Raw genomic sequence first — 25,868 nt, forward strand, 5'->3', positions numbered from 1 at the left:
TATCTGTTATCAAGCAAAAAATATGGACATGGATTTTAAAAAACATTTTTTTAATACTGTACGTGACGCATATGGCCTTATCTCTTTAGTCTACGAATAAATAAAACTGAAGTTATGTCGATATACTTACCAAGCCAACTATTAATTAATTAGTAGTAATCAGGGTTAATTTGAAATTTAAGAATAAGTTGAGATTTGACATGAATATTTATTTATTTAATATGTTTACTTTTTTGACAAAATACTCAATTTAACATTAAAATATCGAGACATATGCAATATCTTTGAATTTTATTCATATTTATCCCCATCAACTTCTGGATCAACTATAGTATCTTGTCTGAATAATTCAACGTCTGCTTGGCTATCAGCTTGAATTAATTTTCCCTTAGCACTTGGCTAGAAATGAATATAATTTTTCACTTATTTTTTAAATATAACTTAATTTTACCTTTGGATGCATTAGAACAAATGGTAGTTCAGCGGCCAGTTCACCACCGAGAGCTCCAAGAAACAGTTTAACTTTAACGGCATAAGATACTATTATACCGAAAACATCGCGTTGATCTGGGGAGGCAAGCCTACAACGATATATTTTCACAATGTATATTTTAAATTAAGATGTGACGAATTATATACAAGGTAGTTGAAGCCAAATCCGTATCTTCCTTTTTAATTTGACCATCCAGTGCTATACCACGTCGTTCTTTATTTAGTGACCATAATGGTTGCAAATGGAAAACTTTTTGAAGTGTAGATCCTGGATTTATAGGACATCCTTCCCTGGATAGGCAGAGAATATTGATAGAATATTAATATATAGTTATCAAAGATTAATCATGGTTATGATTTTAAAAAATTAGTTATAGTTAGTTATAAAAATTTAAAAAAAATTAATATAAAAAACTAAATATAATACATTTTTTAAAGTTAATATTGAATCATTCAAATAGTATCAACACTACATGTCACGGTTGAAGTGAAAACTTTTATAATAAATAGGCTTAAATAAAAGTAGATAGAAACACTTTAAAACATTTTAAAATAGTTGTAATTTAGTCAAGGCCAATTGAAAGGATTTAGTCACAAAATATTAAGAATCTCTATATTTTGTGGATTTAGTTAAGAAAAGTAGAACATAGAAAATGCAGAGAAAATTTAAAAAATTGTATTTGATTATGATTGCAGCAACAGTCTGATTTTTAATTATAACATAAAATATGTTCGATATTTTATATTAGGTTAATTTCTTAATTTATTTTATTTTTACATAAACACCTCGACTCGAATTTAAATAAACAATAAATGAAAGACGAAATTACGATTGGAAAAACATTAATTAATTATTGTTCATATTCCCTACTTATTTTCGTTTTTAAATTTTACTCGGACTTTATTCAAGGCTGCTTGAAGGTATGACGCAACAGATCATACCTTTTAGATATCATAACAACTTACTGTGTTTCAACTTCAGCAACAGTAGTTCTATACTGGCCATTTTGAAATAATACAACGTCCACGCCTTGTTGGACCATAGCTTTGATTTTCTTAACTACCTTGTTACTGTTATTTCTTATGCAAATATTAATTGCAATTTTTTCTCCATGATGGTATAACTATAAATGTAGCTATAACATTTCAATTTAACATGTAAAATAATTATCACCTGTTTGTCCAAATTAACTTCCAGTTCTAATTCTCCAGGACTCAACATAAAATCTTTTCTTACGACCGTACAAGGCTGTTTTCCTTGTTTGGACGGAGCATATTGAATTTTTCGAATTGCCATTGAAACAGTACTGCGCTTATGAGTCCTATCAGTTTCACTTTCGCCAACAAATATTTTTACATAATAATTAACTCCGCAAGGTTGCCCTTCGTCTCCCGCACCTGGATAATATTTATGAATCTGATTATATATTAGGAAGATAATATTAGAAACCTGGTTGCAATGTAACAGAGGCAGGTGCACTTGGTGGGAGAGTAAAGCAAAATGGATAAGCATTAGCACTCAATTTTCTCATTAGCCTTTCCTGCACTTTAGTGGGACTGGTTTTCTCTGGTGCCGGGTATATTTGTTCGGATACAAGATGCAGATCTTTTTGAAAATTTAAACCCATAACTTCGTCTTCTTCGCGCCCATACCTAAAACTGCATATAACCTGACCGAAAACTTTCCTAGTTTTATATTCTTCGTCGAGAACGACAACTCCATCTGAAACATATGTGAATTATTTGTAAATAATATAATATATGTTCGTTTACCTATTGATTCGACTGCTGATATATAATCAACAAAATCCCTTTTAGCTAAGTACATCGTAATTTTGCCATTTGGAGATTGTTTTTTAAATACCCTAAAGTTAAAAACCATTTTTTGGATAAGTTTCTTCAGCAATTTAAAAATATATAGTCATATATTAAAATGTTACGGCATTTTATATATATAGTAAAGCTTCCGTAATCTCGTTACCTTAAAATAATCCATAGATTAACGTAAATTTAATTATAGCCTTTGATGCCATAGGTAGAAAATTATATAATTTAATAAAAGACATTATTTTAAAAGGAAACATAACAATTTCGAAGTAAACTCAAAAATAGTCTAAAAGCTAATAGTTTTTATTTTGGATAATTAATTTTCATCAATGTCTTTTAATCATATCATTAGAAAGCATCTGGGTTTACCTAGCTGTTAATAACATTATTATTCTTTGTCAGATTCTATATTACATATATATAAAGCTTTTAAGCTGCAGAGAAATTTGAATCCATCTAATTTTAGTAAGAAACTGATTAATCCCGTGATTATTCAATACATTACAGTTCCAGTTAATAATACACAGATATTTTAGTATTTATGTAAAAAAAAACACTGATAATGTCATAAAACACATTTATTTTCTTCACATTTTTCGAAACTTACAGGTATTTAAAAAGTATACCCATTCTCATTTAACAGGTGCTGTATAATAGTTTTAATTTCCGTACTCAACTGAAATCGTGATTTTTCGGAATCTACGCATAATTCAATGTATTCAAATAAGTTACTTGTTCTTAGAGATGAGGGTGGACTATGAAGCAGACCATTCATTTTCATTGGATACGGAGCATCTTTCGACAATATTAACTAAAATATATTTAATATATAATAACATCCCATCAATAAGCGGCTTACCTACTCTACAAATTGAATATATATTGTGATCACTGATATCTTCACTACATATTTCTGAAACAGAAAATGCATAATCTTCTGTATGTAAATGTTCAGTATGGTGAACGGATCTCCCTAAAATGAATAAAAAAAAGTAAATAAGTTTAGTTAGTTCATTGATTTCTGATTTACATACACATAAACATTTTTCTTTTTAATACAACATGCTCCAGGTCTATAAAACTTATCAAAAAAGTATTTTTATCCACAACAACATTATCCAGAGAAATATCAGTTAAATATAGCCTGAATAATGAATGAGCAAACGTAAATTTCTCAGCTGCATCTAAAAGTTGCAGTGCAATGAAAGCGCGATAATACCAATCAATGTTAATAATTTCATTCAAAGATACACCATCATTTTTGACCACCATACATCTACCACAAAAACCATAAAGTTTTGGAGTAGGCCAATTATCTTCTTGTTTAAAAAGTTCCAACATTAACGGTTCAGGATTAACTTTAAGAATGGTCCATAAATTGGCCAAAGACTTGTCTTTAAACTCATGCAAGAAAATGTTAATCACTTCACTATCACAAAAATGCAACTGGTTTAACTCATCTTTTTCTAGAATTTGTTTTAAATGATTTACAGTAATATTTTGATTTTCATTAGTAATTGTTTGTAATCTATAAGTTTGAGCAAGTTTTTTTAATACTATGTCATTGCTATTATGATTTCCAAAATACACATTTTTTATACTAATTAAGTTGAAAATACAATAATTTATTTTGCTGAAATTTAATGAGACATTATTTTTTAGTTCTTCACAAAAATTATCACCATAACAGTAAGGACAGGTATGCAATTCACAAATGTCTATTAGAGAAAAATTAAAGTTGTATATGAATACTGTAAGTAATGGTATAAATACCATAAGATATACAGTTTTATACATTTTTTAGTTTGTTTTCAAACTTTGCTGAAGAGCTTTTTGACGGTATGAATAAAGCTCTTTAATCCATTTTTCCATTCTTGTTTCTTCATTTAAAAATAACTAAAAAAATATAATAAAAAGTGTAATAAAATTAACAAGACAATAAACATATATGCTTACATTATGATGAAAAATGCTATCTGGTTCAACTTGCTCCACCTCAGGCACTTTTATTGTTTGTTTTTTAAGATCAATAACAATGTTATCAGGTAATTTATTGGTTTTACTTGAACTAAATTCTTTCGGTTCAAATTTATCTTCATTTATTTGCTCTAAAGTTTTGATGTCAACACTAACAGACGTTTGACCAATACTTTCTATATATTTGCTCTTAACTCCACTAGTTGTTACTGTAACAATTAAACCTTCTAAATACAATTGACATTTAAATAATTGTAAATGTTATAAAATACCTGGCTCATTTTTAGATTTAAGCTCTTTTTTATATTTATCTTTATCTGAGCTAGATGAACTTGATGTACTTCTCTTTCTAGACTTTGAAGAATATTCCTTAATGTAAGATCTTGACCTTGATCGCCTAGACCTATATCTGTCTCTTGACTTAGATCTTCGGTATTTATCTCTTGATGAACTTCTTCTATATCTAGAAGATCTATCTCTTGAATTTGATCTTCTTGATTTAGATTTGGATGTATATGAATTACTTCTGGAGCGACTATAATCGAATCTCAAACAACAGTTTATATAAAATTAATGGATATATTACCGTGATCTCACATATCTATCTCTACTTCTAGATCTACGGCTAGATTTTTTGGTGGATCTTTTGTTTCTACTTCTAGAACTGGACGAATCACTTGATGAAGATCTACTGAAAGAGAGAATAAATATATATATATATGACATGTATGAGTATATAAAAAAAACTTTATACCTATGTTTCCCTCTACTTTTAAGAGATTTAGAACTCGCTCTTTCGGTATCAGAATCGCTAGAATATTTACCCATTCCAGAAATTTTATAAAACCATTATTAATGGTGTTTAACAAAGCAGATTATATTTCCTTTTGGTACAATTAGGCTTGTAATAAAAAAAATATATAGAAATAATTTAGGTTACAAATAGCAACACCTTTATTAGTGCTGGGTATAATTGCTTCTTTATTCGATAGTTCCCATTGCTAATATTTATACAAAATGTCAAACAAAGTCAAGTCTGTTATCAGCTGTCAAATTGCCGGTTTTTCATTCTTAGTCGACGTATACAATAAGAAATATGTTTTTCAGTGTTACTATAAGTTTTGAATAAATTGTTAAAATGCATTTATAGTCAATACTAGTTTTTCAAAGCATTAATAATTTTGTATCGTAATTTCATAGCTCTAGAAAGTAACCCCTGTGTTTCTATTGAAATGTTGGGGCTTGGTAAAAAGGGAGTTCAAGTCTCTTTTCAAGATCTTAAAAAACAAGAAACTCTATTAACTATCTCGATTTTATCATTAGCGGCTATATTGTGTAAGTGTACTTTATCAATAATACAATATACAGAGATATTAGAAGTTATAAATACATATGAACTTTTAGCATTTGCCACACGATTGTTCTCAGTTCTACGTTTTGAATCTGTTATACATGAATTTGATCCATATTTTAACTATCGTACTACGAAATTTCTTTCTGAAAATGGGTTTTATGCTTTCCACAATTGGTTTGATGACAGAGCATGGTATTGTTAATATAATGTTAGTATTTTTGTTAATTTATTTATTTGCTTATTTAAATTAGGTATCCCCTTGGAAGAATAATTGGAGGAACTATTTACCCAGGATTAATGTTAACTTCTGTTTTTTTGTTTAGATTAGGACAAATTTTGCATATTGATATAGATATAAGGAATGTTTGTGTTTTTCTAGCACCCTTGTTTTCATCTTTAACTACATTAATAACATACTTGCTCACAAAAGAGGTATAATTTCTCTAAGATTGGAATTATGTCTATGCTATAGTTTATCAATTATAGATTTTTGATAAAGGTGCTGGGCTTACTGCTGCTGCATTTGTGGCAATAGTACCTGGATATATTAGTCGGTCAGTGGCTGGCAGTTATGATAATGAAGGAATTGCAATTTTTTGTATGTTGTTAACTTATTATACTTGGATTAAAGCTGTAAAAACTGGCACAGTTAGATGGGGAGCACTTGCCGCTTTAGCTTATTTTTATATGGTAATTTTTTCATAACTTATATGTGTTTTTTTGCTATATGATTATTTATAGGTTTCCTCTTGGGGAGGATATGTTTTCCTAATTAATCTAATACCATTACATGTGTTAACTTTAATGATAACTGGAAGATTTTCACATAGAATTTATATTGCCTATAGCACTTTGTATTGTTTAGGTACAATTTTATCCATGCAAATATCATTTGTTGGCTTTCAGCCAGTTCAAAGTTCTGAACACATGCTAGTAAGAAATCATATATCTAAGTTGGACAAGTAAATAAGGTTACTTTTTCATTAATTTTATAGGCTCTTGGTGTATTTGGTTTATGTCAAATAATTGCATTATTTGAATATGTTAAAAGTAAACTAAGTCCTCCTGATTTTCAAGCACTGTTGTCTTTTGCACTCAGTACAATTGGTGCACTATTAGGAGTGGGATTGATAATATTAGCTCTCTCTGGAAAAATAGCTCCTTGGACTGGAAGGTTTTATGCCTTATTAGATCCGTCCTATGCTAAGGTATGTTTATACAATTTAATGAATTTGACTAACAATAAAGAACAACATTCTGTATATTATTTTAAATTATTGTAGAATCATATACCTATTATTGCCTCTGTTTCTGAACATCAACCTACATCTTGGTCATCATTCTTCTTTGATCTACACCTTTTAGCCATGTTGTTACCAGCAGGCTTATACATGTGTTTTAAGGAACCAACTGATGCAAGATTCTTTTTGGCTCTCTATGGTGCTACTGCAGTATACTTTGCTGGAGTTATGGTAATAATACAACATTAAAAAAGCATAATAGTTTTAAATAATAGTTATATAATTATAGGTCCGTTTAATGTTAGTTTTGGCACCAGCTGCTTGTGCCCTTTCAGGTGCTGGTCTGAGTAGACTTTTAAGTAGATTTTTAATACCAGTTGCCTCTACACAACGCCGTCAAAAGGTAATATTTTTAAAACTTTATAGTCCCTATCCCTTATGTATCTTACATCTTTATTTAATGAATTTAATAAAAATATTTAACTTGTACATTAAATAATCATAGAAAATATATAAAATGTGTTAAAAATTAACTTATATTAGGGAGTGCCACCTGCTCCAACGAGGGGACCTGTTGCTTTATCATTTGCTATGCTCTCAATAGCCCTTCTATGTTCATACACTATACACTGTACGTGGGTAACGAGCGAAGCCTACAGTTCTCCTTCCATAGTATTAAGTGCTCGAGCTCACGACGGTTCTAGGATAATTTTTGATGATTTTAGAGAAGTAAGTTAACAAAATGTGTTGGCAAAATAGCAAATATTATTACTTTACGTTGCAGGCCTATGGTTGGTTGAGATCTAATACACCGGCAGATGCTCGGATCATGTCGTGGTGGGACTATGGTTATCAAATAACAGCTATGGCTAATCGAACAGTATTGGTTGACAATAATACATGGAATAACACTCATATCAGTCGGGTAGGTCAAGCCATGGCAAGTGGTGAAGAAAAAGCATTGGAAATAATGAGGGAGTTGGACGTGGATTATGTGCTTGTTATCTTTGGTGGACTAACAGGTTATTCATCAGATGACATTAATAAGTTCCTATGGATGGTGCGTATTGGCGGCAGTACGGAAAAAGGGAAACATATTCACGAATCGGACTATTATTCTCCATCTGGCGAATTTAGAGTTGATCGTGAAGGTGCTCCAGCTTTACTCAATTGCTTAATGTATAAAATGTGCTACTACAGGTTTGGTAAAGTACATACAGAAGGTGGACGACCTCCAGGATGGGATAGAGTAAGAGGTAAATATAATCTATTAACTGAACTGATCACCTTATATAAAACATTAACAAAAATACTACATATTCCATTTACGTTGCATTACGATGCCTAACAAATGTTTAAACGTAACAAACTATTAAAACACTATCTATTCATATATCAGGATCAAATTACATTACACTATTTAATTATTAATAAATAAATTTTGAATCAAAGAGATAACATCCATTTTTAATACAGGTGCAGAAATTGGAAATAAAGATTTTGAATTGGATGTTTTGGAAGAAGCCTATACCACAGAGCATTGGCTAGTAAGGATTTACAAAGTAAAAGATCTTCCCAATAGAGGTTCTCTGTAAACATCATAATTACTGACAAAGATCATATTCATATCTCACTTTTTATACCGACTAAATTAAATCTTTTTTTCGTATTTTGTTTGATATTAATTATCCCTTCAGTTCAATTGCATTAGATTTATTTTTATTTTTTGCTTTTACCATTCCTTGAGTTTAATATACTCTAACGATGAAAACTGAAGATGGCTCAATTAAATAACTGTTCTGATTTGAAATCGATATTTTTGTATATTTTTTGTAATGAATTGGATACAAATTCGTAAACTTTAAATAAAATTATAATATAATGTATATTTGTATTTTATTTATAGAACACCATGTTTTGTATATTTCTTTTATTATAGAAAATTGATGGAAGATTGATAATTTTTTTTGCACTAGTCGAGACAGTGCTACATAAAGTAATACTGGTCTTTTAATTAAATTTAATCTTATCCAAATTACTACACGTAATAATTACCTATAAATATATTAAATGGTTGACTTTCGCTTAGAAACCCCATTCGGAACTCAGCGAAGAAGTCGATTGTAAAGAGATTTTCAATAAAGGATTTTTTTTATCTATAAAACCAAGATGTAGGGTATGTGGAACCAAAGCAGTACAGGTCCCACATAGTCGTTGAATATGGAACACACATGTTCACCAGGTTATAATGCGTCTACCAAAAGTTACAGTTGAAGAAGGCTTTGTATCGACGGCGTCATTAGTTTCAATTTTTATTCCCGTCAATGCTGAACGCTCTAAAACAATGGTATCCGATTTATTTTAATCTAAATGGGCGTAGACAACATGTAGTTCCACTTGAATAATGCTACATGTCACACAGGATTAGCAGGTATTAGGAGGTATTAGCAGTGCTGCCGTGTGAAGACGCAACAGAAATCTATCGTTCCTCCCTTAATGAAATAAACTCAACGCCTATAGATTATACCATCTGTTAAAAAGCAGACACAATCCCAATAATTTTAATCAATAAAAAATGTATGTTTAAGTATATGGTTTATTTGAGTATATGGAATATAACAGGATATTATAAAACAAACTCGTCGGCTGGTAAACCTTTGACACCTAAACCAGTGATTTTAAATGTAGCCCCATGATTGGGAGGCGATAATACCTCACCATCAACCGTAAAACTGGCGCTGGTTACATAAAGTATATCTAAATTAGGACCTCCCCATGCAACTGATGTTGTCTAAAAACAATAAATAATACTATCGGATATACCGAACTAACATAACAAACTATCTAACATCATCAATTAATGTATTGTAATTGCATATATTATATACCTGTTTCGCGGGTATATCTACGGTCTGTATAAGAGTTTCTGGTTTTCTAGGATTAATTTTAAGCACTTTGTAACCATTGAAAATTGCTACCCATAAATTTCCATCCGCGTCTATGGTCATACCATCAGGGACACCATCAATATTGTGTTTATTTAGTGTAAATATTGCTTGACGATTCGCTAAAATCAATAATATTAATATACAATTCCATGTTGTAAAAGTAAATTGTAGTTACAAATCTCTCCTGTTTCTAGTTTAATATCAAACTGGTCGATGGATCCTTTAAGCGAGTCAATATAATAAAATTTATTTAGTTTGGTATCCCAAGCCAAACCATTAGATATGCCCACTTTTGTTAAATGAGTAGTAATTTTACTGTTGGAGTAAGAGAAAAAGGAACCGCTGTTTGGTTCTACTTGACCATAAACGGGTTCAGCTCCCATTGTGCCTGCAAATATTCGGTATTGTTGCATTTTGTAATAACTGTTTAAATTAGTTGATTCGTAATATACATACCAAACCATAATCTTCCTTTAGGGTCACATTTTCCATCATTTATTCTTGTTTGTGTGCCTTGATCGACCTCCCCGAGTTTACTCAAACTCGATGCTTTTTCACTTTCACCGTCCCAGGTAACCACATACACTTCTCTTTCCAAACTAATAACAAACTTGTTTCTTTGTCCTTTAACTGGGACAATTAAAGATACTGGTTTATCTAAAAACAGAGAAGTTCTGTTTGATAATTATACGTTAATATAAGCATCTTTTCAATTGTGCTATGCTAATGAAAATTATAAATACAATAATCAGTTAACATTGATTTATGTAAAATTGTGAATGTTGATTTCAATACTTATATCCCTTCATGTTCAGTAGTATCAGTAGTTTTCTCATTAATACAATGGAATATGTGTAAATTATAATAAATATGAAATGAATTATTTAGATGAGTACTATAAATTATATCATATGATATTAAAGTTAATAACAAATTACTTACCAAATACGGCTTTAGTATGTTTTCCAGTGGCTGGTACATATTTGTGAATGGCTTTTCCAAAAATATCTACGAAATACAAGCTTTGTGTAGCTATATCCCAATGCGGCCCTTCTCCTAATTGGATGTTGGGAATTTCTTGTATTTTTTCAACAACCGGAGCCATATTTAATACTTTTTTCAGTCGCAATGCCGACCTTTTTCAAAATGCTGTTTACAATGTGATCTTTTTATATAAATCTCCTATCTGTACGTTGTTACTGTGGGCCAACTATAATTACAATACACATATTAAGTTTCACGATAAACACGATTTACAAAACTGATAGTAGATAATGGTAGCCAGTCTGAGAGTTGAAAAATATTGTTTAATTTATCACTATACGGTTTATTAGCATAACATTATTTACGGAATTATTTGTTTAATCCGTATTGTTACTGCGTTATTTTTATAAATGTTAGGTTAATTATTCAATATACTTTAACTGTCCATGGCCTTTACTAAATTAATAAACTGGCATTTTAAATAAATACTTCCTTAGTGTATATGGTTATAACATATATTCAGAACAAATTATGACCGAATTGGATTCAATTAAGTTTGAGCAATTAGCCAAATTTAAGTAAACTAATATTTTTTATACATTCATTTATCGAGTAAGCGTTTGGTATTAATACTTAGTAATTAATAGCATTGTAATTGCTTTAAAAGTTTTATATTTCCTTTATGGTCCATAAATGAATTTTGAAAGATTATTTTTAGATCAATTATCATATTTTGAATATTATACATAATTATTTAATATTATTGGTTGTTGAAATATTATTTAAGGTATTTAATCGATTGTAGATGCATTGAATTCAACGTTGGAAAAAAAGAAATCTTATGGTATGAATATCCATGAGAAAAAATGAGTTTAGAAGTATTGTTCGTATTCCATAATGTCTGGCAAATATGGCGAGGGGAGTATATCTTCCCATCTAACGTTTCGAAATACGATTTTGTGGATTTAAATATATGGCTTGAATATCGTTATATTAATATTACGAAGATTCTTTACGAAATGATTTTAAACCATTTGAGAAATTGAGCCCCTTGGATAGCTTTAGTAGTGGTAAACGTTCTATGTGCTCAATCAATTCAATAAATTACTCGATATGTTCTGATCATGTTTTCCCTTTAACAATGCATTTATTGGGGGCGAATGTACAATATATTAATCAAAATATTTTCCATCATTTTCTATAACTTAACCAATTTTTTTGACAATATGGTGGTAGCGTTTCGGAAGAACGACGTTGGTTTGGCAGCGAGTCAATCATCGATACATATACATATACTATATATATATATATATATATATATATATATATATATATATATATATATATATATATATATATATATATATATATATATATATGTATCCTTCTAACTCTTGTAACGAGTGGCCGAGCACTGTCGTTTCTAGACATTTTCAGTATCAGTTTCAATCGGCTTTAGCAGCTCATAATACACTACACCGGGAAATATGCACAGGAAAGAATAAATATTTTGTGACTATGAATATTTTGTGTCAATGTCGATGTTGATGGCTTTCCAGAGCTAACCCATGACTTTTTGAAATTGGGTTTGTCGTAGTATATCCATTTTTCATTATCAATCACGAAAACTCTTCTTTCTGTAAATGGAATTTTGTATCAATTCGTGTGATGATTTTAACTCCTTTTGGATCTTTTTCATTGGTTCTTTCATCTTTTTTCCAAAAATCTTGGAATTTACTGCCTTTAAAATTTCTTGGTCCTTCAGGCAGTGACTATAGGTTTTTAAGTGGTTTTCGGCTGCAGATTTCTTCAAATCAAACCTATTGTTGTTAATGAATATCGAAAATTAAATTTTGAGGGTTCCGTGATTATCATGTGTGTGCAATGAATAACTCAATAATACTAAATGGAACTGTTATTTTATGCAGGGAAATGTCAAATGTAAATTGTTTAACAGTTGTTTTATTTGATACATGCAATTACCTAACATAATTAATTCGATTTAATTATATGTTGTGTGCATTATTATCTCATTAGTTACTTTTTTAATTTATCGAGAAATAAATAATCCTTATGTATGCAATATGCAATTGTCATTGCCAATGTTATACAAACATTGGGACAAATCAATACTGTATCTGGTTTTATTTTATGTTGTACTCTTCCATTTGTTATAATTTTCCCAGTCTCTTCAAACTAACAATTTCCAATCATTCGGTAATATCAAAAATCATCCGGTAATATCAACTTTTGTACGTTGTACCAACCTTCTGCTTCTTGTGATAAAGTACGGTGTGCCGTAGGAATTTTTGCAATTATCTTGTGATTTTAAGAAAAAAAAGAGTTCAATGAGTGAGCGAGGGATACACCTGAGGTTAAATTTTTTGATAGTCTGCCTTATGTCACTATTTTTATGAATAATGTGCTTCTTCACCTTATTTTTTATCGATTTTAATTTTAGTAATATATTTTAATTAACTAGCTCAACGGCAGATTGTGGGTTGGATCCGTTAAGTTATTTTGTACTATCTCACATTATACAAGGGAATTTACTTTAGTGCTTTAGTTCTCTTAATTGGTGTGCGCTGCGTAGCTTGTTTTTTCATGGTATTATGATTCTCTTCCATGTAGTTTTTCTCTATTTAGAAGGTAGACGATTTTATAAAAATGCTATGAAAGCAATAGCACTTCTGAATCCGACATTTTCATTGTCACTTGATATGAATGGGCTGTTTACTCGATTGGTAGTTTGTTTTGGTACTTAATTTCCATAATTTTAGGTACTGCAAAACTTCCTCTTTTTGCAATAAATATACCCAATATATTTAATTAATAATCAGTTAATTGTAGGTTAATCCTACTCTGGACTTTTATATTCATTATCTTAATCTGTCTGTTTTAATTAAGAGTGTATTAGATATGTTTATAAAAAATAAACATCTGCGTTCTATATATAGTTTGTTTATGAAGAGGAAATAATCGTTTTATTAATGCAGAATCATATATATCATAAATAGTAATATTATATGCTCAGATATTTTAAAATAAGCTCCACTTTATTTTAATATTTTTTAATGCGTTTGATGGACAGGGAAAAGAGTAATTGCAGTTTTTGTCATATTTGTTAAATTTAGAGCACGTGATTAATTTATTCGCATAAAATTCCAATATAATAAATGATATACTATATGTATATGATGTTTTGATCGATGACCTTTAGGTCACTTTTTCTGTAAAACATTATTCCATCACTAAGAGGTGAAATTTGTAGGCTACTACTGAATCAACTGATTTTCACAAACTTTATACCATTAACTCAGATCTAGCCTATCGCTCGTTTTAACAAACATCGTACATATTTCTACATTCCATATTGAGAAGTACTAGCTGCTAGATGGTGCACTTGATGCTGGTTGTAAAACCGGCTGTTTGGTATTTGTAAGAGGTCAATTGAAAAGTCCCCGGCCTAACATAGTAAAACACATTTTTTTGGCAATATTAGTTTTTTTATTCAACATAATTCCTTTCAAGGGTGATACACTGATATATATTACAGACTATACGAAAATTTCTTCCTAGCGAGCATTCTTTTGCGATATGAGAACAGGAAATAGTCGCTGGGGGCCAGATCTGGAGAATACGGTGGATGAGGAAGCAATTTGAAGCTCAATTCATGGATTTTTGCCATCGTTTTCACTGACTTGTGATACGGTGCATTGTCTTGGTGAAGCAGCACTTTCTTTTTCTTCAAATGCGGCCGTTTTTCGGCGATTTCGTCCTTCGAACGGTAAAATAACGCTATGTAATAGTCGCTGTCGATGGTCCTTCCTTTTTCAAGGTAGTCAATGAAAATTATTGCATGCGCATCCCAAGGTACAGACGCCATAACCTTGCCAGCCGACTGTTGCGTTTTCCCTCGCTTTGGAACGGATTGATCGTATGCAATCCACTCGGATGACTGTCGATTGGACTTATGTTTCATTCATTGTCACACATCGACGCAAAAACTCGGGTTTATTACGTTTGATCATCTTGAAACACTGCTCCGAATCATCAACTTGTCGTTGTTTTTGGTCAAAAGTGAGCTTGCGCGGCATCCACTTTGCACAGAGTTTTCTCATACCCAAATATTCGTGAATTAAATGATGTACACGTTCAGTTGATATCTTTAGCTTGTCTGCTATTTCATTCAATTTCAATTTACGGTCATTTAAAATCATTTTATGGATTTTTTATGTTTTCGTTGATAACAACCTCTTTTGGGCGTCCACTGCGTTCACCGTTTTCGGTGCTTAAGAAAAACCAACGCTTTGCAGAGTGTGCCATAAGGCCGTGACAATTATCTGCATCAAATGCAAAGTAGCATTATAATTTTTTTAAATAAAAAGAAATAGTTTCATATCTGTTTTTTCAAATTTATTTATATATTAATATGTGCTCAAGTGCCTACTGTAGGATTAAAGGAACGTCCATTTTTTGCTGTAAAAATCAATTTAAAAAAAATTGCTTAGTGTAATGTCAAAACTATGTGATTTGCTCCAATATTCTTAAAATTCAAAAAAAATAGTGTCAGGCATATCTGGGTTAAGAAAATTTTGCAGAGATTTGAACTGGATTTAGTAGTCGGGTCGGACGAGGTCCAACAGAACTTCTCAATCAATCTTTTTAAAATGTTACCGAATCACTGAAGATGTGTGTAGGTTAGTGTTGTTGTGATTGGAGGGAAGGCATTTCCAATTGATCAATTCTGCCAGTATTATTTAATTCGAGTTTTTTTGTTCTTGTCTAATACTACCAGACGCATATTCAGCCGGGAAGACTCGCCCTGGACTGACGAATTTCACCAGCCTCTCGGCTTACCAAGACACTAATCCAAGCTCTTAACAGCTGATAATATAAGATATCACTACTGCTACAGCTTAATTTTGGGGATATGGCACCCAACAATGACAGGTGCTAAACGTCTAGCATATCGACTAGCTGGCGAATGATGAGTGTATTTTCATAAGCAAGATCTGGAGCTGAGTTGTTTGTAGAAAGCGTGCGACATGAAGTGCTTGATATTTGGAATGTCAGTTTATCTGTGAATTTGGACCTTTATGACACACTATAAACCCGATTGGTTGCGTTCCATATTGTATAACAAGCAGTTGCTCGGGATCGGGAGTCAGTCTGCTCTGTTTTTGCAAAGCAGAGGAGGTAGCAGTTTTATTATCTCCGAACCTGTCTCCATTTGGGAATCCTAAGTGGACCGTCAGTTGAAAAGGACCTAGGTGCATGACGTCATCCAGCCATGGAATGGTTGCAGTGTTGAAGAAAGCCGTGGCGTCAGCGTAGAACGCGACGTCAACGTGTTTTCTTCTCTATAGATCTGAAATAAAAATAGTAAATAAATCGGAGGCTAAGGTGGGCTTTGGGGACGTTGGCATCTTCACCTGAAACGATCTGTCGGATCTAGTCGGATGCATTTTGCAATTAAACCACCGTGTGAAACCTTGTCAAAAACTTTGTCCTGGGGGAGGACTGCTCCAAGTATGCTTGGAAATGTTTGCGGCCAAATGGGTGGCCTGTTGGCCGTCTGAATGATGTGCACGGAACCGCAACTGTTCATTAGAGATAATCTTTGTCTTGGTGTAGCGTTGAGAGCGTAGAGAATGGCTCTTTCGGCAAGCCTTGAAATGTCACTGAACAGGCTGATGGACCTGTAATCCGAAGGTGAAGATTTTACTCTCTTCTTGTGTGTGATCGCGATGTGCGCCTGTTTCCAAGATGCTGGGAAATATTGCAACATCAGAATAGAGTTTACGGCCTCGTATATCTCTGCAAGGAGCTAGACTATTTCTTGGTCGGTGACCTTACACTTACACACCTTACCTTCCTTGGAATATTCGGCCTTTTCTAGCTTGGTTATTATAAATGTGAGTGAGTTGTGAGTTTATAATTCATGCGTCGAACCAACACGGCGTCTCCTTGATCGGGTTTTCTTTAAAGAGTGCCACGTAGTTTTTGGGTTTTTCCGATACTTCAAATCACAGAGGGAATATAACCCGTATTCCCTCTGTGATGTGCTCTAAAATAATGAGGCCAAAGAAATAATAATAATAACCTTGGTTAATTCAAACTATTTCAGCCTTAATCAAATAATTAACAAACAATCAAAGGTTTAGACCGAAATAGATAGACCGTAAAACCTACAATATATATTTATTATTTATTTCTAGCTCTCTAATATACTCTAATAAAAAATGTCCTAATATAAAGGATAATTTTAAACAATCAAAATGTCCCAGAACGCCAATCCAAAAAAAAAGAATTTTCTCACCGCAAGGAATTATTTGTAGCGACCTTGAGGCATGTTGAATTTTACATCGTGGAATAACTGTCAACAAAGTACCCAGAAATATAATCCCAGATGTTGAACATGGGCGGGGTGCCATCAGTGCCAACTGGAACGCGATAACGAATAGCTGGCAACCCCGATACGTTTATCTGGGATGTTATTGAAGGGTATTTCCGATGATTCAGTAACCAACCATCGTATGGTTTAGACGTGCCACCATCGACTGCCCAAGCCTCGTCTCCAGGTAACACCGCTGCCATCCGTTTTATCTATTTTGTATCTCTACATTTTTTTATATTGTCAATAAATAACGGAGTGTGTCATTTCAGGAGAGTGTGGCTAGTTGGCAAACACCCAAGCATCGTTTTAACCGAAAATCAAACAAATGCTCCCCGAATTTGTGATAACATTTTTATATCTGTTGTGTCATACAGGGAACGATAAAAAATAACAAATTGGGTTACTGCGACACCAGCAGTGGCATCAACTGAATTGAAATTGTTTTCCGTATATAATCGAAAGATCTTTTCAATAAAGAAACATCATTTAAATATTTAAGGTTAAAGTTATATTTAAAATAAAAATATTTTAATGGTATACACAAGGTCGAATAGCAAGCGACAGGTTTATCTGGTTACATAACATCTCACAGTAGAATTTACAATAATAACATGTATTTGTGGCGTTGCTTTCTAAACGAATTTTAATAAAAAGTGTCTTAAGACAATCAATTTGTAATGTCTTTGATACAGACTATGGTTATGAAATGGTTATTTTGATCTTAGTGACTTGAAAGTATAAATATGCAGAATTGAGATTACTGGATCAAAATTTAAACAAGAGCTTGGAAAAACAGAAAGTACTATATTACAGAGCGTTGACTTACACGAACTAGTATATCAAAAGTCTAAATGTTCAAAATTTGCCGATAATTGCTTTCATAACAACATTCGTATGTCGCTTGAAGGCAGAGGCCATAGAATATAAAAAATGATAAAAAATATGTGATATTAGGTGGTAGCGTAGGTTACAGATATCATATATATTATTATTATATTATATATAATTTGAAAATGATCCATTTAAATAAAATACGTTTTGGAATAGATAGAATTGCATTAAGTTAATGGTAATTCAACCTCAAAATGTAACTGATTCGAAAATATTCGCAGTTTCGTAACGAAATATTGAAAAGTGCATACAATTTGGGGATATATTTATATAACGGATGTAGATTATTAACTCTATCAAAAGCTTTCGGCAAGAGCACCACAATCCTTTGTATAGCGATGTTACAATGGAATCTGAACCATTTCTTTCGTAATATCATAATTCTTGACGAAATAATGAGGGATAAATGAATACTTAAGACAAGTAGTGAAAGTGCTTTCATCGCAAACCTGTGTCATATATAACTAAAATAATTACATCAGAAAAGTGTAAGCAGTGTTATGGACTCCTACGTAAATTTTCTTGAATATAGTAAAATTGTTAATGGAACATATATACTAATACCAATAAATAATATACGCATTTTTTGAAGAAAAAATAGTTTTCCATGAAAATAATGAGTTACAATGAGTATCACTATCGCAAAACTTGAGCGAATAAACAGTGAGAATATTAATTATTTCTGCAATACATCATAATAAAGCTAATAATAATTGGTTCTTAAATATATATTTACAAATTTCATTTTAAAATAACAATTAATCATGAAGTTCTTTACATTTATCTATTATTCAAGTCAAACTTCTGATATGAAAATATAGTATCTTCTCAAAAATACGATTCCGAGTTTTGTTTCTGTGCATTGCAATGCATCAATCTTGGCGATACTTGATATAATCAGATTAGTATCAGAAATCTACACGTGGTTTTCTTCATCTGATTATGTATACTATATTATAATGATTTATAACAAACCGTTCTTATGATAGGTTGGAACAACATTTTATAGATAGGGTACGGAGTGGTAAACCAATTTTATCATAAATTGAAAGGTAGAAATGTGAAAAGGAAAGCTGCTTATCATGCAATATGGATACATAAATGACAAAATATACCAATAGTATTTTATTGTTTATTAAAACATTATTCTGATTCAATAAATTGCTGTTCGTCAGTTACATTTTCCATTGTCCATATACCATTACCAGTAAAATGATGGACTTTCTCTAATTCGTAAATAATCAGATTTAAAATTTGATACTGATTTAAAATATAATAGTCAGTATCTGGATCAGTTTTGATAGTTTTAACAGCATTTTTAATTTTATCTCTGAAACAAAACAATGAAACAAATCACTGATAAAAAAAATAAAAATAAATTTCTTACATCGGATATAGTAATATTGGTAAAACTCTGTAAATATTATCTTTTGAAAATCCTGTTTTTATTAGAAAATCATAAGTAGCCTGCATATCAATAAACGGAACATATTGGCATAACGGATGTACACTAATTTTTTTCGAAATATCTTTTTTGTCTTGTTGGAACAATACGGCCAGAAAATTTATTAAATCACTTTTCATATTTATATCTTTGCCTTCTTTAATGTAATTATCAAAATATGCATCATCTGTATGACCTAAAATTATTACCTCTTGAAATTATTACTACAAGTTAAAGAAAACTTACCAAAAAGTTTAAAGCTAGCACATCTCATTTTTAATTTTTGTAGGTATGAGAGCCTTGAAGTAATTTTTTTCTGATGTATCACTACATGCAAAATGTTGTTGAACTCAAGTACTAACTGTAATTCTTTTTTCTGTTTAATTTCCATTAATCGAGATTTAATTGAATCGACATTCATAGTAAATATTTGATGTTTTCTTTGTATATGTTCATCTGGGATATTGTATTCCTAAAACATATGTTATCCATCTAAAAAGTTACCAATTTTATTTGAATAATTTTTGTATTGAATATATGCAAAAGTTATCACCATTTTTTTTTGTTATGCAGGCTTCAATTTTCGTGGTACCCAATTTTCTTGGTTTTAAATGAATTAAATTAAATGTCTTTGTTATGACTCTCTATCTTCCTAGCATTGAAACAATCTTTAACAAATAGTTTTAACCAGAGTATTTCTCCACAAATTTTCATAGATATATGATGACTTCCTGCTGTAATTTTCTTTATAAAATAATAATGATAAAAAATTAAATAAAAAGCTTTCATAGCCATGGTTTATTGCTAGTTGAACTATATTTGGTCAAACAGCAAGAACTTATGCATACATTCAATTTTACTATATTTATATTATTACTTTTAATAGTCCATAAATTTTTAGCATTTTCTTAGGATCTACCATCATTAACTTTGGATTACTTTTCATGGCAGACTTTATATTTAATCCTGCTAAATTTGGAAAATCTCTTAAAACAGTTTTAGGATATTCTGGGTAATTGTTCAGCAAATAACCACATTTTAATATTTTATTATGTGTAAGCCCAATAGATTCTGCCAACTGGATATTTTCCTCAATTACACGAAAACTTTTATTACAGAACATTTTATGTATTCTATATAATTTATTAATTTCATCATCAGAGGCATTTAATCTTACTTCTATAAATATACATGATTATAAATATATACAATTATTAGTAAATTACTAATTATTATGTTAGAACTTACTCAACCAATCTCTTAAAACTTCTTCATGCAGTTCCTTCCATGTCATATCATCTATGGCTTCTAGACTTACCTGTAATTTTTCAGGTCTTTTTATAGGGGGGTTCAAATAGCTTAGAAACTTTTCAACTACATCTACTTCAGGTTTCAGAAAATTTTGATATTTTAGGCACACTATTTTCCTTTTGAAATAATATACAGCCCTATTTATAACTCATTAACAATCAATTCTGGACCTGATTTGAAATATCAAATTACCTACTTAAAAGTTTTGGATGTATATTATGACACCCGGTCTCCTCTAGAGCCCAATAATGTTGAACTTTTATTAAATGGTGAAGCGTAAGCAAATTTGTATACTTCAACATGTCTTGATTTGCGTAACCAATTTTTTTGCAGAAATCATAAGAAAATCTTATATGTTCTGGCTCTTTAAAGGCTAAAATGGGATGTTTCCTTATGAACTTTTCTGCTTTATTTTTAGGCAGTTCTACAAAAGGTACTTGTTATTGAGGTATATATTTAAATTTACCCAAGTTTACACTTACTAAATAAATCCATAAAAACTTTGACATTACTTTCGTAGTTTGAGGTATATCGTTTAATTAAGGAAATACTTCTATTATAACTATATAGTTGTATATTGATATTTTGATATAGCATCATTAGACATAAATATATATTATATAAAATTATAGGAAAAATACATTTAGGTTAGGGTTTAGCAATCAAAACTTTTCTATAAATTACAGGTTATAGACTGAAATTTTATTATTATTTAATAGTTGCATAATGACGTTTATTTTGTAATCTAAATTATGATAATAAACTGTTAAATATATGACTTGTCTCGATACAAGAGCCAGTATAGAAAAGGGGAAGAAAAGTTAGTAGAGGGCGCTGTGACTTGTATCGAGTGGGTATAAATTACCAGGGATGAAAATAAAGCTTCTCTTTTGTTCCAAGGCCATAAGTGGTGTATTAATTCCGTCCCGTCCCGAGTCCTCAGTGATTCGTAAAATAAACTATATATTATTTATTTAACAGATAGTAAATAATATAATAGTAAATATAATTATTGTCATACGATTATAATCATGGATTATTATTATAATTTAATCATTTATTAAATATGTCAGAATTAACGCTCTTGATGATATAATATCAATAAATTATAACAGTTTTTATTAAATTATCTTTATTTCACAAACTTAAGTATATCTATTTCATAAGCTACTTCATTTCTATGTTATTTTCTAAATGTTCGTCTTGAGAAACTGGGTTGGATTTTATCTTATAAGGTTTAGGGCCTATCCAGCTAAGAACTACTGGCAAGAAAACAATTCCATGGAACAGCCCAAATATAATAACAAGCAAAAAGATCTGAAACAGTGTTGTTGGCTGTTTAAGAGTAAATTTGTGTTGTGTTTTTATCTGTCATTACCTTAAAGAATGTTTGAAATGTATACACATCAGACTGGCTCATCATACAAACACCAATAAATGTGGACAAACCTCCGTATAAAACGGCAGCTCCTATGGAAGTAACTGTTCTCATTGTCCTTTGATATCTAGTACCTTCGTGGATTGTGAGAAATGTATGCCCAATATGAGTAGCATAATCTACACATAGACCAATCGCTAGTTCTAAACCAATACAAGATACCTGGAAGAATATATGTTTATTCAGCTTCTAGTTTTATAAATCTAATAAGTAAATAGGGCCTGGTATTCTTGTGAAGAATATTCTACTACGATTTTTTTTTAAAATTTGTTTTATCCCCTTAGGGAATTGACTTAGCCTTTAAATCTGTGTTTCTAAAGTTGATGAAATCATAACACTAAATTAGCTATTTTTTTAATGAAACTGTCTTGAGAAAAAGTTATTATTGGTTATCAATTCATAAATTGGCTGTTTTAAGAATAATTGATTATTAAAAATTTCATCGATCTAAATCCATACATGCAATTTTAGTGAATAAATTTTGCTTGAGTGAGACATATTCAAAACACAATATTCAAGATAGGGTTGAGTCAATTGTGGTTTAACATGTTTTCCTTAAATAGACAGATTTTATTACATTCTGATGAATAACAATGATAGAATTTAAAAGAGAGAGTAATGTCATATCACTCATATTATGAAATGTCAAATCATACATAAAAGTCACGTGGTCATCATGAGTCCTGTCTATCACTGGTGTATGTTTTTCTGTTGGTTTTGTGTTACTGTGATGATGTTTTTATCTTGACATGTCCGGTAGTTTATGAAACTGTTGTGGTAGATACCTGCAGAATACTTACAGGCTAACATGACAGTCTAGGAGGCATTGATTAATTTTTTTTGGAGTCTGAATTATGAGCTGATGTTTCCTTGCTGATGTCATATAGATGTTAGTTTATTTTTAGGCCCCTGAAGGACGCCTAGTTGGGGATGCGAACGCCCTAGGCGGCGAATGGAATTCATGGTTTTTGTGGCAGGAGGGAGTGCTGAGAGTTTAGTTGGACACTAACGTCTTTGGCAGTGATTTGATATAGGAGCTTTGCGAATTTAAGGAGTCTGCAAGGAATTTAATGAAAAGGGATCTGAAGAAATTTGATTCTCTGATTTGGTCACTTTTGAAAAATCATGGGGCGCTCAGAGATTGTCTTAGGATTCTGTTGTGCATTACTTCGATTAATTCGTTTAACGCTTAACGATATAAGGGCGATGAGAGAACCTGATTGTGGATTTCCTCCGTGTATTCCCAATTAGGGATGTCGAAAACAATTTTTTGAAAGAAATATCTATAATTTTGGACGATATATTGATATTTTTGTTAGCTGATATTATATTTATTTTATAAAAAATTTAAAAAATTTCTTAAACATTGTAAAAAATCTGTTATTTATTTTTAATAGATTCAGTGCATTTTGGTGCTTAATTTTAAATGTTTATTAAAACTATAGCTGCTTTTAATTTTTTTTAAAGAATCTGGATGTTTTTTGGGCTGATATGTCAATACTTTTCCTAGATGTTGTACAAATATAATTTTTTCTTCGATATATCGATTAATTTTTAAAATATCGAAATCTCAAAGGGAATATATTAAATATTTTTTAGAATATATATAAATAGAATAGAATGGTATGAATTATGGCTTTATGAAATGTTACAAATCCACTAAAACTATTATTTGAAATATCAAAAGATATAAAAGGGTAGCAATGAAAATAAAATGTATCTCTTGTTTCAAAGCCAAAAGTGGGGCAATTAATTTGTAACAAGTTATGGACCCAGTTCTCCTGGTATATTCTTTATGTCTATAATTCTCGATCATCAATAAAAAATCTAGCATTTTTGGTGAATTTCATAAAATTTTCACAAACACATAAAAAATTGACAAGGTTATAAATACATAACAATAGAATTAGCAAATAATAAACCCAATTTGATTTAGAGAATCGAAAGCATACATGGTACATCTTATTCACTTCCCTGTAGGCTGTTATATTGGGACCTACTAGCGACGAGGGCGATGCTGTGAAGCATACCTTTTTCAAATGCCTTAAATCAAAGTGCTATAAATAAGCTGGGAGGTTCGCCATATTTTCGAAGATAGGGAGACATTTATAACAGAATTATAGTCCATTCTTCAATGAAATGATACAAAAATAACGTATGATAATAGAGTATTTAAGTGAATAACATTACAGAAATGTCTGATGTAAACTGATTCACACTCCTAAAAAAATTCCTAAACAACTACTTTTATTAATGGTTAGATTGGACTTTGACGAGACTTGAATACTGCTACAGTCTGACAAATTCTGTATGTTTCTCTCCAAGATTATATTAACAACGAAGTTATCCGTTTAAGATGCGACAGTTGAGGATCATTTGGAGACGCAGATTGTAATGGTTTGGCCATGTTTATCGAATGAAAGGTGAACGAATTCCTCACAGACTTCTGTATCAGAAAAAGATATGGATCAAGATCATCGAAAATTATCTGAAAAATATCCAACCACCTGTGGCGGAATTTGAAGATGAAGAATGTTCGAAGCCGCCAACAGCAGCATATTGGTAGGCACTCTCGCCGAGTGCCGGTTGGAGATTGGTGATGATGAATGGCCAGATAATCAATAATACTTATGCTTACCAGATCTATAGTTAAACCCCATCTTTGCATAAATCCGCACACGTTCACCATAGTGATTAGAACACAAACGAAAATCCAAAAACAGGTTTGCCAATCGGCTATCAGTGGAATTGTACACGCCATGACGCAAATCAATGCTAGTTCCAGATTTCTCATGACTTCCACATCGATTAACTGCAAAATAAACATATTAATTTCAACGTAAATAATCAGATTGGGCCTACCTCGTCGGTAATCCACATAGCAAAAAATTTAGACCATGCTGTTACAAATTTATTACCGGTTGTGAAATTGGCGCTTTCGGCTAAATTCAGTACGTGATGCATTGGCGCGATATGTTGTCTCGGATCAGGAAATTTTTTCATGCGAAAGTCTATACTGGCCATCTGAAATATCGTATAATATACAGTTTTAAATATTAGTGATTATATAAAATATTGTATTACTTTTATTTGGGGAGCCGGGGTTCCACATTCTAGTTCCGATTCAAATACAAAGTTTCCTTGATATTTGGCGTATCGTGGACTGAAAAGAAATTTGGATAAAAACACTCGGAATCGGGCTTCGTCCAAGTCTTCTGTGTAGATATCTAAAAATATTTCAGAAGAATGTAGAAGTTCCCATCCATCAGTTATTATTAATAATTATTTAATAAGCAGAAATAAAATGGAAATTTCAAATTTATGGTTGCAACATAACCATTTTCAGTATAACTTCTCTCATTTTAACGATCTACTAATTTATAGATCACATCACTGTAATGGTTCCTTGGAAGGCCTACATTGCTTGTACTATAAGTTAATTTATGTATATATAAAGGTTATTCGTTAGTCTCTCTAAAATTCGAGAACGACTGGATCGATTTGGCTAGTTTTGGTTTTAAAATATGTTTCCAGGGAAGGTTTATATGGTGAGAAAATATG

General features: G+C 31.1%; 6 protein-coding genes and 1 long non-coding RNA gene across 14 annotated transcripts in view; 2 read left to right on the plus strand and 5 right to left on the minus strand.

The window, feature by feature from the left end:
- Positions 1-188: 188 nt before the first annotated feature.
- Positions 189-2,413, minus strand: Arr1 (Arrestin 1). Its single transcript, XM_076399249.1, has 7 exons — positions 2,266-2,413; positions 1,943-2,215; positions 1,667-1,890; positions 1,459-1,616; positions 640-783; positions 452-581; positions 189-399 (listed from the first exon to the last, which is right to left on the minus strand). Exons 1-7 carry the CDS (start codon positions 2,372-2,374, stop codon positions 292-294), a joined length of 1,146 nt encoding a protein of 381 aa, XP_076255364.1. The 5' UTR covers positions 2,375-2,413; the 3' UTR covers positions 189-291.
- Positions 2,414-2,882: 469 nt separating this feature from the next.
- On the minus strand, positions 2,883-5,269 carry LOC143193213 (divergent protein kinase domain 2A). Of its 6 annotated transcripts, none has more exons than XM_076399260.1 (5): positions 4,276-4,413; positions 3,354-4,215; positions 3,183-3,292; positions 3,052-3,130; positions 2,883-2,995 (listed from the first exon to the last, which is right to left on the minus strand). In XM_076399260.1, the coding sequence occupies exons 2-5, from the start codon at positions 4,114-4,116 to the stop codon at positions 2,979-2,981; spliced, it is 969 nt and encodes a 322-aa protein (XP_076255375.1). In that variant the 5' UTR covers positions 4,117-4,215; positions 4,276-4,413; the 3' UTR covers positions 2,883-2,978. The 6 variants fall into 6 exon arrangements, with proteins under 6 accessions (XP_076255375.1, XP_076255374.1, XP_076255377.1 ...); XM_076399262.1 differs by lacking the exons at positions 2,883-2,995; positions 3,052-3,130; positions 3,183-3,292 and adding exons at positions 4,569-4,831; positions 4,883-4,984; positions 5,051-5,269 and having other exon boundaries at positions 3,924-4,215; positions 4,276-4,523; XM_076399261.1 differs by lacking the exons at positions 2,883-2,995; positions 3,052-3,130; positions 3,183-3,292 and adding exons at positions 4,569-4,831; positions 4,883-4,987; positions 5,051-5,269 and having other exon boundaries at positions 3,924-4,215; positions 4,276-4,523.
- A 53-nt stretch (positions 5,270-5,322) lies between these two features.
- Positions 5,323-8,777, plus strand: Stt3A (Catalytic subunit 3A of the oligosaccharyltransferase complex). Its single transcript, XM_076399258.1, has 11 exons — positions 5,323-5,631; positions 5,701-5,842; positions 5,902-6,082; positions 6,137-6,340; positions 6,392-6,583; positions 6,646-6,858; positions 6,934-7,122; positions 7,181-7,294; positions 7,435-7,620; positions 7,676-8,147; positions 8,368-8,777. Exons 1-11 carry the CDS (start codon positions 5,529-5,531, stop codon positions 8,484-8,486), a joined length of 2,115 nt encoding a protein of 704 aa, XP_076255373.1. The 5' UTR covers positions 5,323-5,528; the 3' UTR covers positions 8,487-8,777.
- A 696-nt stretch (positions 8,778-9,473) lies between these two features.
- Positions 9,474-11,100, minus strand: LOC143193214 (regucalcin). Its single transcript, XM_076399266.1, has 5 exons — positions 10,782-11,100; positions 10,296-10,496; positions 10,015-10,227; positions 9,780-9,958; positions 9,474-9,682 (listed from the first exon to the last, which is right to left on the minus strand). Exons 1-5 carry the CDS (start codon positions 10,942-10,944, stop codon positions 9,518-9,520), a joined length of 921 nt encoding a protein of 306 aa, XP_076255381.1. The 5' UTR covers positions 10,945-11,100; the 3' UTR covers positions 9,474-9,517.
- Positions 11,101-17,266: 6,166 nt separating this feature from the next.
- LOC143193233 (uncharacterized) lies at positions 17,267-17,721 on the plus strand. The gene is made up of 2 exons (XR_013004966.1): positions 17,267-17,407; positions 17,493-17,721. It is a non-coding gene; the product is annotated as an uncharacterized LOC143193233 (long non-coding RNA).
- A 1,498-nt stretch (positions 17,722-19,219) lies between these two features.
- On the minus strand, positions 19,220-21,565 carry mTerf5 (mitochondrial transcription termination factor 5). 2 transcript variants are annotated; one of them, XM_076399293.1, is made up of 7 exons: positions 21,352-21,565; positions 21,062-21,293; positions 20,807-21,006; positions 20,436-20,737; positions 19,805-20,030; positions 19,502-19,754; positions 19,220-19,444 (listed from the first exon to the last, which is right to left on the minus strand). In XM_076399293.1, exons 1-7 carry the CDS (start codon positions 21,467-21,469, stop codon positions 19,258-19,260), a joined length of 1,518 nt encoding a protein of 505 aa, XP_076255408.1. In that variant the 5' UTR covers positions 21,470-21,565; the 3' UTR covers positions 19,220-19,257. The 2 variants fall into 2 exon arrangements, with proteins under 2 accessions (XP_076255408.1, XP_076255409.1); XM_076399294.1 differs by lacking the exon at positions 20,436-20,737 and having other exon boundaries at positions 20,877-21,006; positions 21,352-21,552.
- A 397-nt stretch (positions 21,566-21,962) lies between these two features.
- The window catches only part of LOC143193218 (patched domain-containing protein 3), a 39,757-nt gene continuing 35,851 nt past the window's right edge, over positions 21,963-25,868 (minus strand). Inside the window, exons 13-17 of one of the 2 annotated variants that reach the window (XM_076399283.1) lie at positions 25,392-25,534; positions 25,170-25,331; positions 24,946-25,119; positions 22,248-22,469; positions 21,963-22,186 (exon numbers count right to left, since the gene is read on the minus strand). In XM_076399283.1, coding sequence (XP_076255398.1) covers positions 22,037-22,186; positions 22,248-22,469; positions 24,946-25,119; positions 25,170-25,331; positions 25,392-25,534 — 851 coding nt within the window. In that variant the 3' untranslated portion in view covers positions 21,963-22,036. Of the gene's footprint in view, positions 22,205-22,247; positions 22,470-24,945; positions 25,120-25,169; positions 25,332-25,391; positions 25,535-25,868 lie in introns of both variants that reach the window. The other variant, XM_076399284.1, reaches the window with a different exon arrangement.

The sequence above is a fragment of the Rhynchophorus ferrugineus genome, unplaced genomic scaffold (assembly GCF_030347505.1).
Source record: "Rhynchophorus ferrugineus isolate W39M unplaced genomic scaffold, kcgeb_rfMv2 rfM3, whole genome shotgun sequence".
Classification (NCBI taxonomy): Eukaryota; Metazoa; Arthropoda; class Insecta; order Coleoptera; family Curculionidae; genus Rhynchophorus; species Rhynchophorus ferrugineus.

What these genes read in the sequence shown, in the direction of transcription:
- Arr1 (XM_076399249.1), bottom strand. Translation starts at nt 2,374, where the DNA reads ATGGTTTTTAACTTTAGGGTATTTAAAAAACAATCTCCAAATGGCAAA. An exon ending in CTCTGTTACATTGCAACCAG is followed by an intron (nt 1,891 to 1,942) that starts GTTTCTAATATT and finishes AATATTATCCAG; the next exon opens with GTGCGGGAGACGAAGGGCAA. An exon ending in TTGTTCTAATGCATCCAAAG is followed by an intron (nt 400 to 451) that starts GTAAAATTAAGT and finishes ATTCATTTCTAG; the next exon opens with CCAAGTGCTAAGGGAAAATT.
- LOC143193213 (XM_076399259.1), bottom strand. Translation starts at nt 4,116, where the DNA reads ATGTATAAAACTGTATATCTTATGGTATTTATACCATTACTTACAGTA. An exon ending in AAAAAGAAAAATGTTTATGT is followed by an intron (nt 3,293 to 3,353) that starts GTATGTAAATCA and finishes TATTCATTTTAG; the next exon opens with GGAGATCCGTTCACCATACT. An exon ending in ATATATATTCAATTTGTAGA is followed by an intron (nt 3,131 to 3,182) that starts GTAGGTAAGCCG and finishes AATATATTTTAG; the next exon opens with TTAATATTGTCGAAAGATGC.
- Stt3A (XM_076399258.1), top strand. Translation starts at nt 5,529, where the DNA reads ATGTTGGGGCTTGGTAAAAAGGGAGTTCAAGTCTCTTTTCAAGATCTT. An exon ending in CATACTTGCTCACAAAAGAG is followed by an intron (nt 6,083 to 6,136) that starts GTATAATTTCTC and finishes TATCAATTATAG; the next exon opens with ATTTTTGATAAAGGTGCTGG. An exon ending in CTTTAGCTTATTTTTATATG is followed by an intron (nt 6,341 to 6,391) that starts GTAATTTTTTCA and finishes GATTATTTATAG; the next exon opens with GTTTCCTCTTGGGGAGGATA.
- LOC143193214 (XM_076399266.1), bottom strand. Translation starts at nt 10,944, where the DNA reads ATGGCTCCGGTTGTTGAAAAAATACAAGAAATTCCCAACATCCAATTA. An exon ending in ACATACTAAAGCCGTATTTG is followed by an intron (nt 10,497 to 10,781) that starts GTAAGTAATTTG and finishes CTCTGTTTTTAG; the next exon opens with ATAAACCAGTATCTTTAATT. An exon ending in ACTAGAAACAGGAGAGATTT is followed by an intron (nt 9,959 to 10,014) that starts GTAACTACAATT and finishes TATTGATTTTAG; the next exon opens with CGAATCGTCAAGCAATATTT.
- mTerf5 (XM_076399293.1), bottom strand. Translation starts at nt 21,469, where the DNA reads ATGATGCTATATCAAAATATCAATATACAACTATATAGTTATAATAGA. An exon ending in TGCTAGCTTTAAACTTTTTG is followed by an intron (nt 19,755 to 19,804) that starts GTAAGTTTTCTT and finishes TAATAATTTTAG; the next exon opens with GTCATACAGATGATGCATAT. An exon ending in CCAATATTACTATATCCGAT is followed by an intron (nt 19,445 to 19,501) that starts GTAAGAAATTTA and finishes GTTTTGTTTCAG; the next exon opens with AGATAAAATTAAAAATGCTG.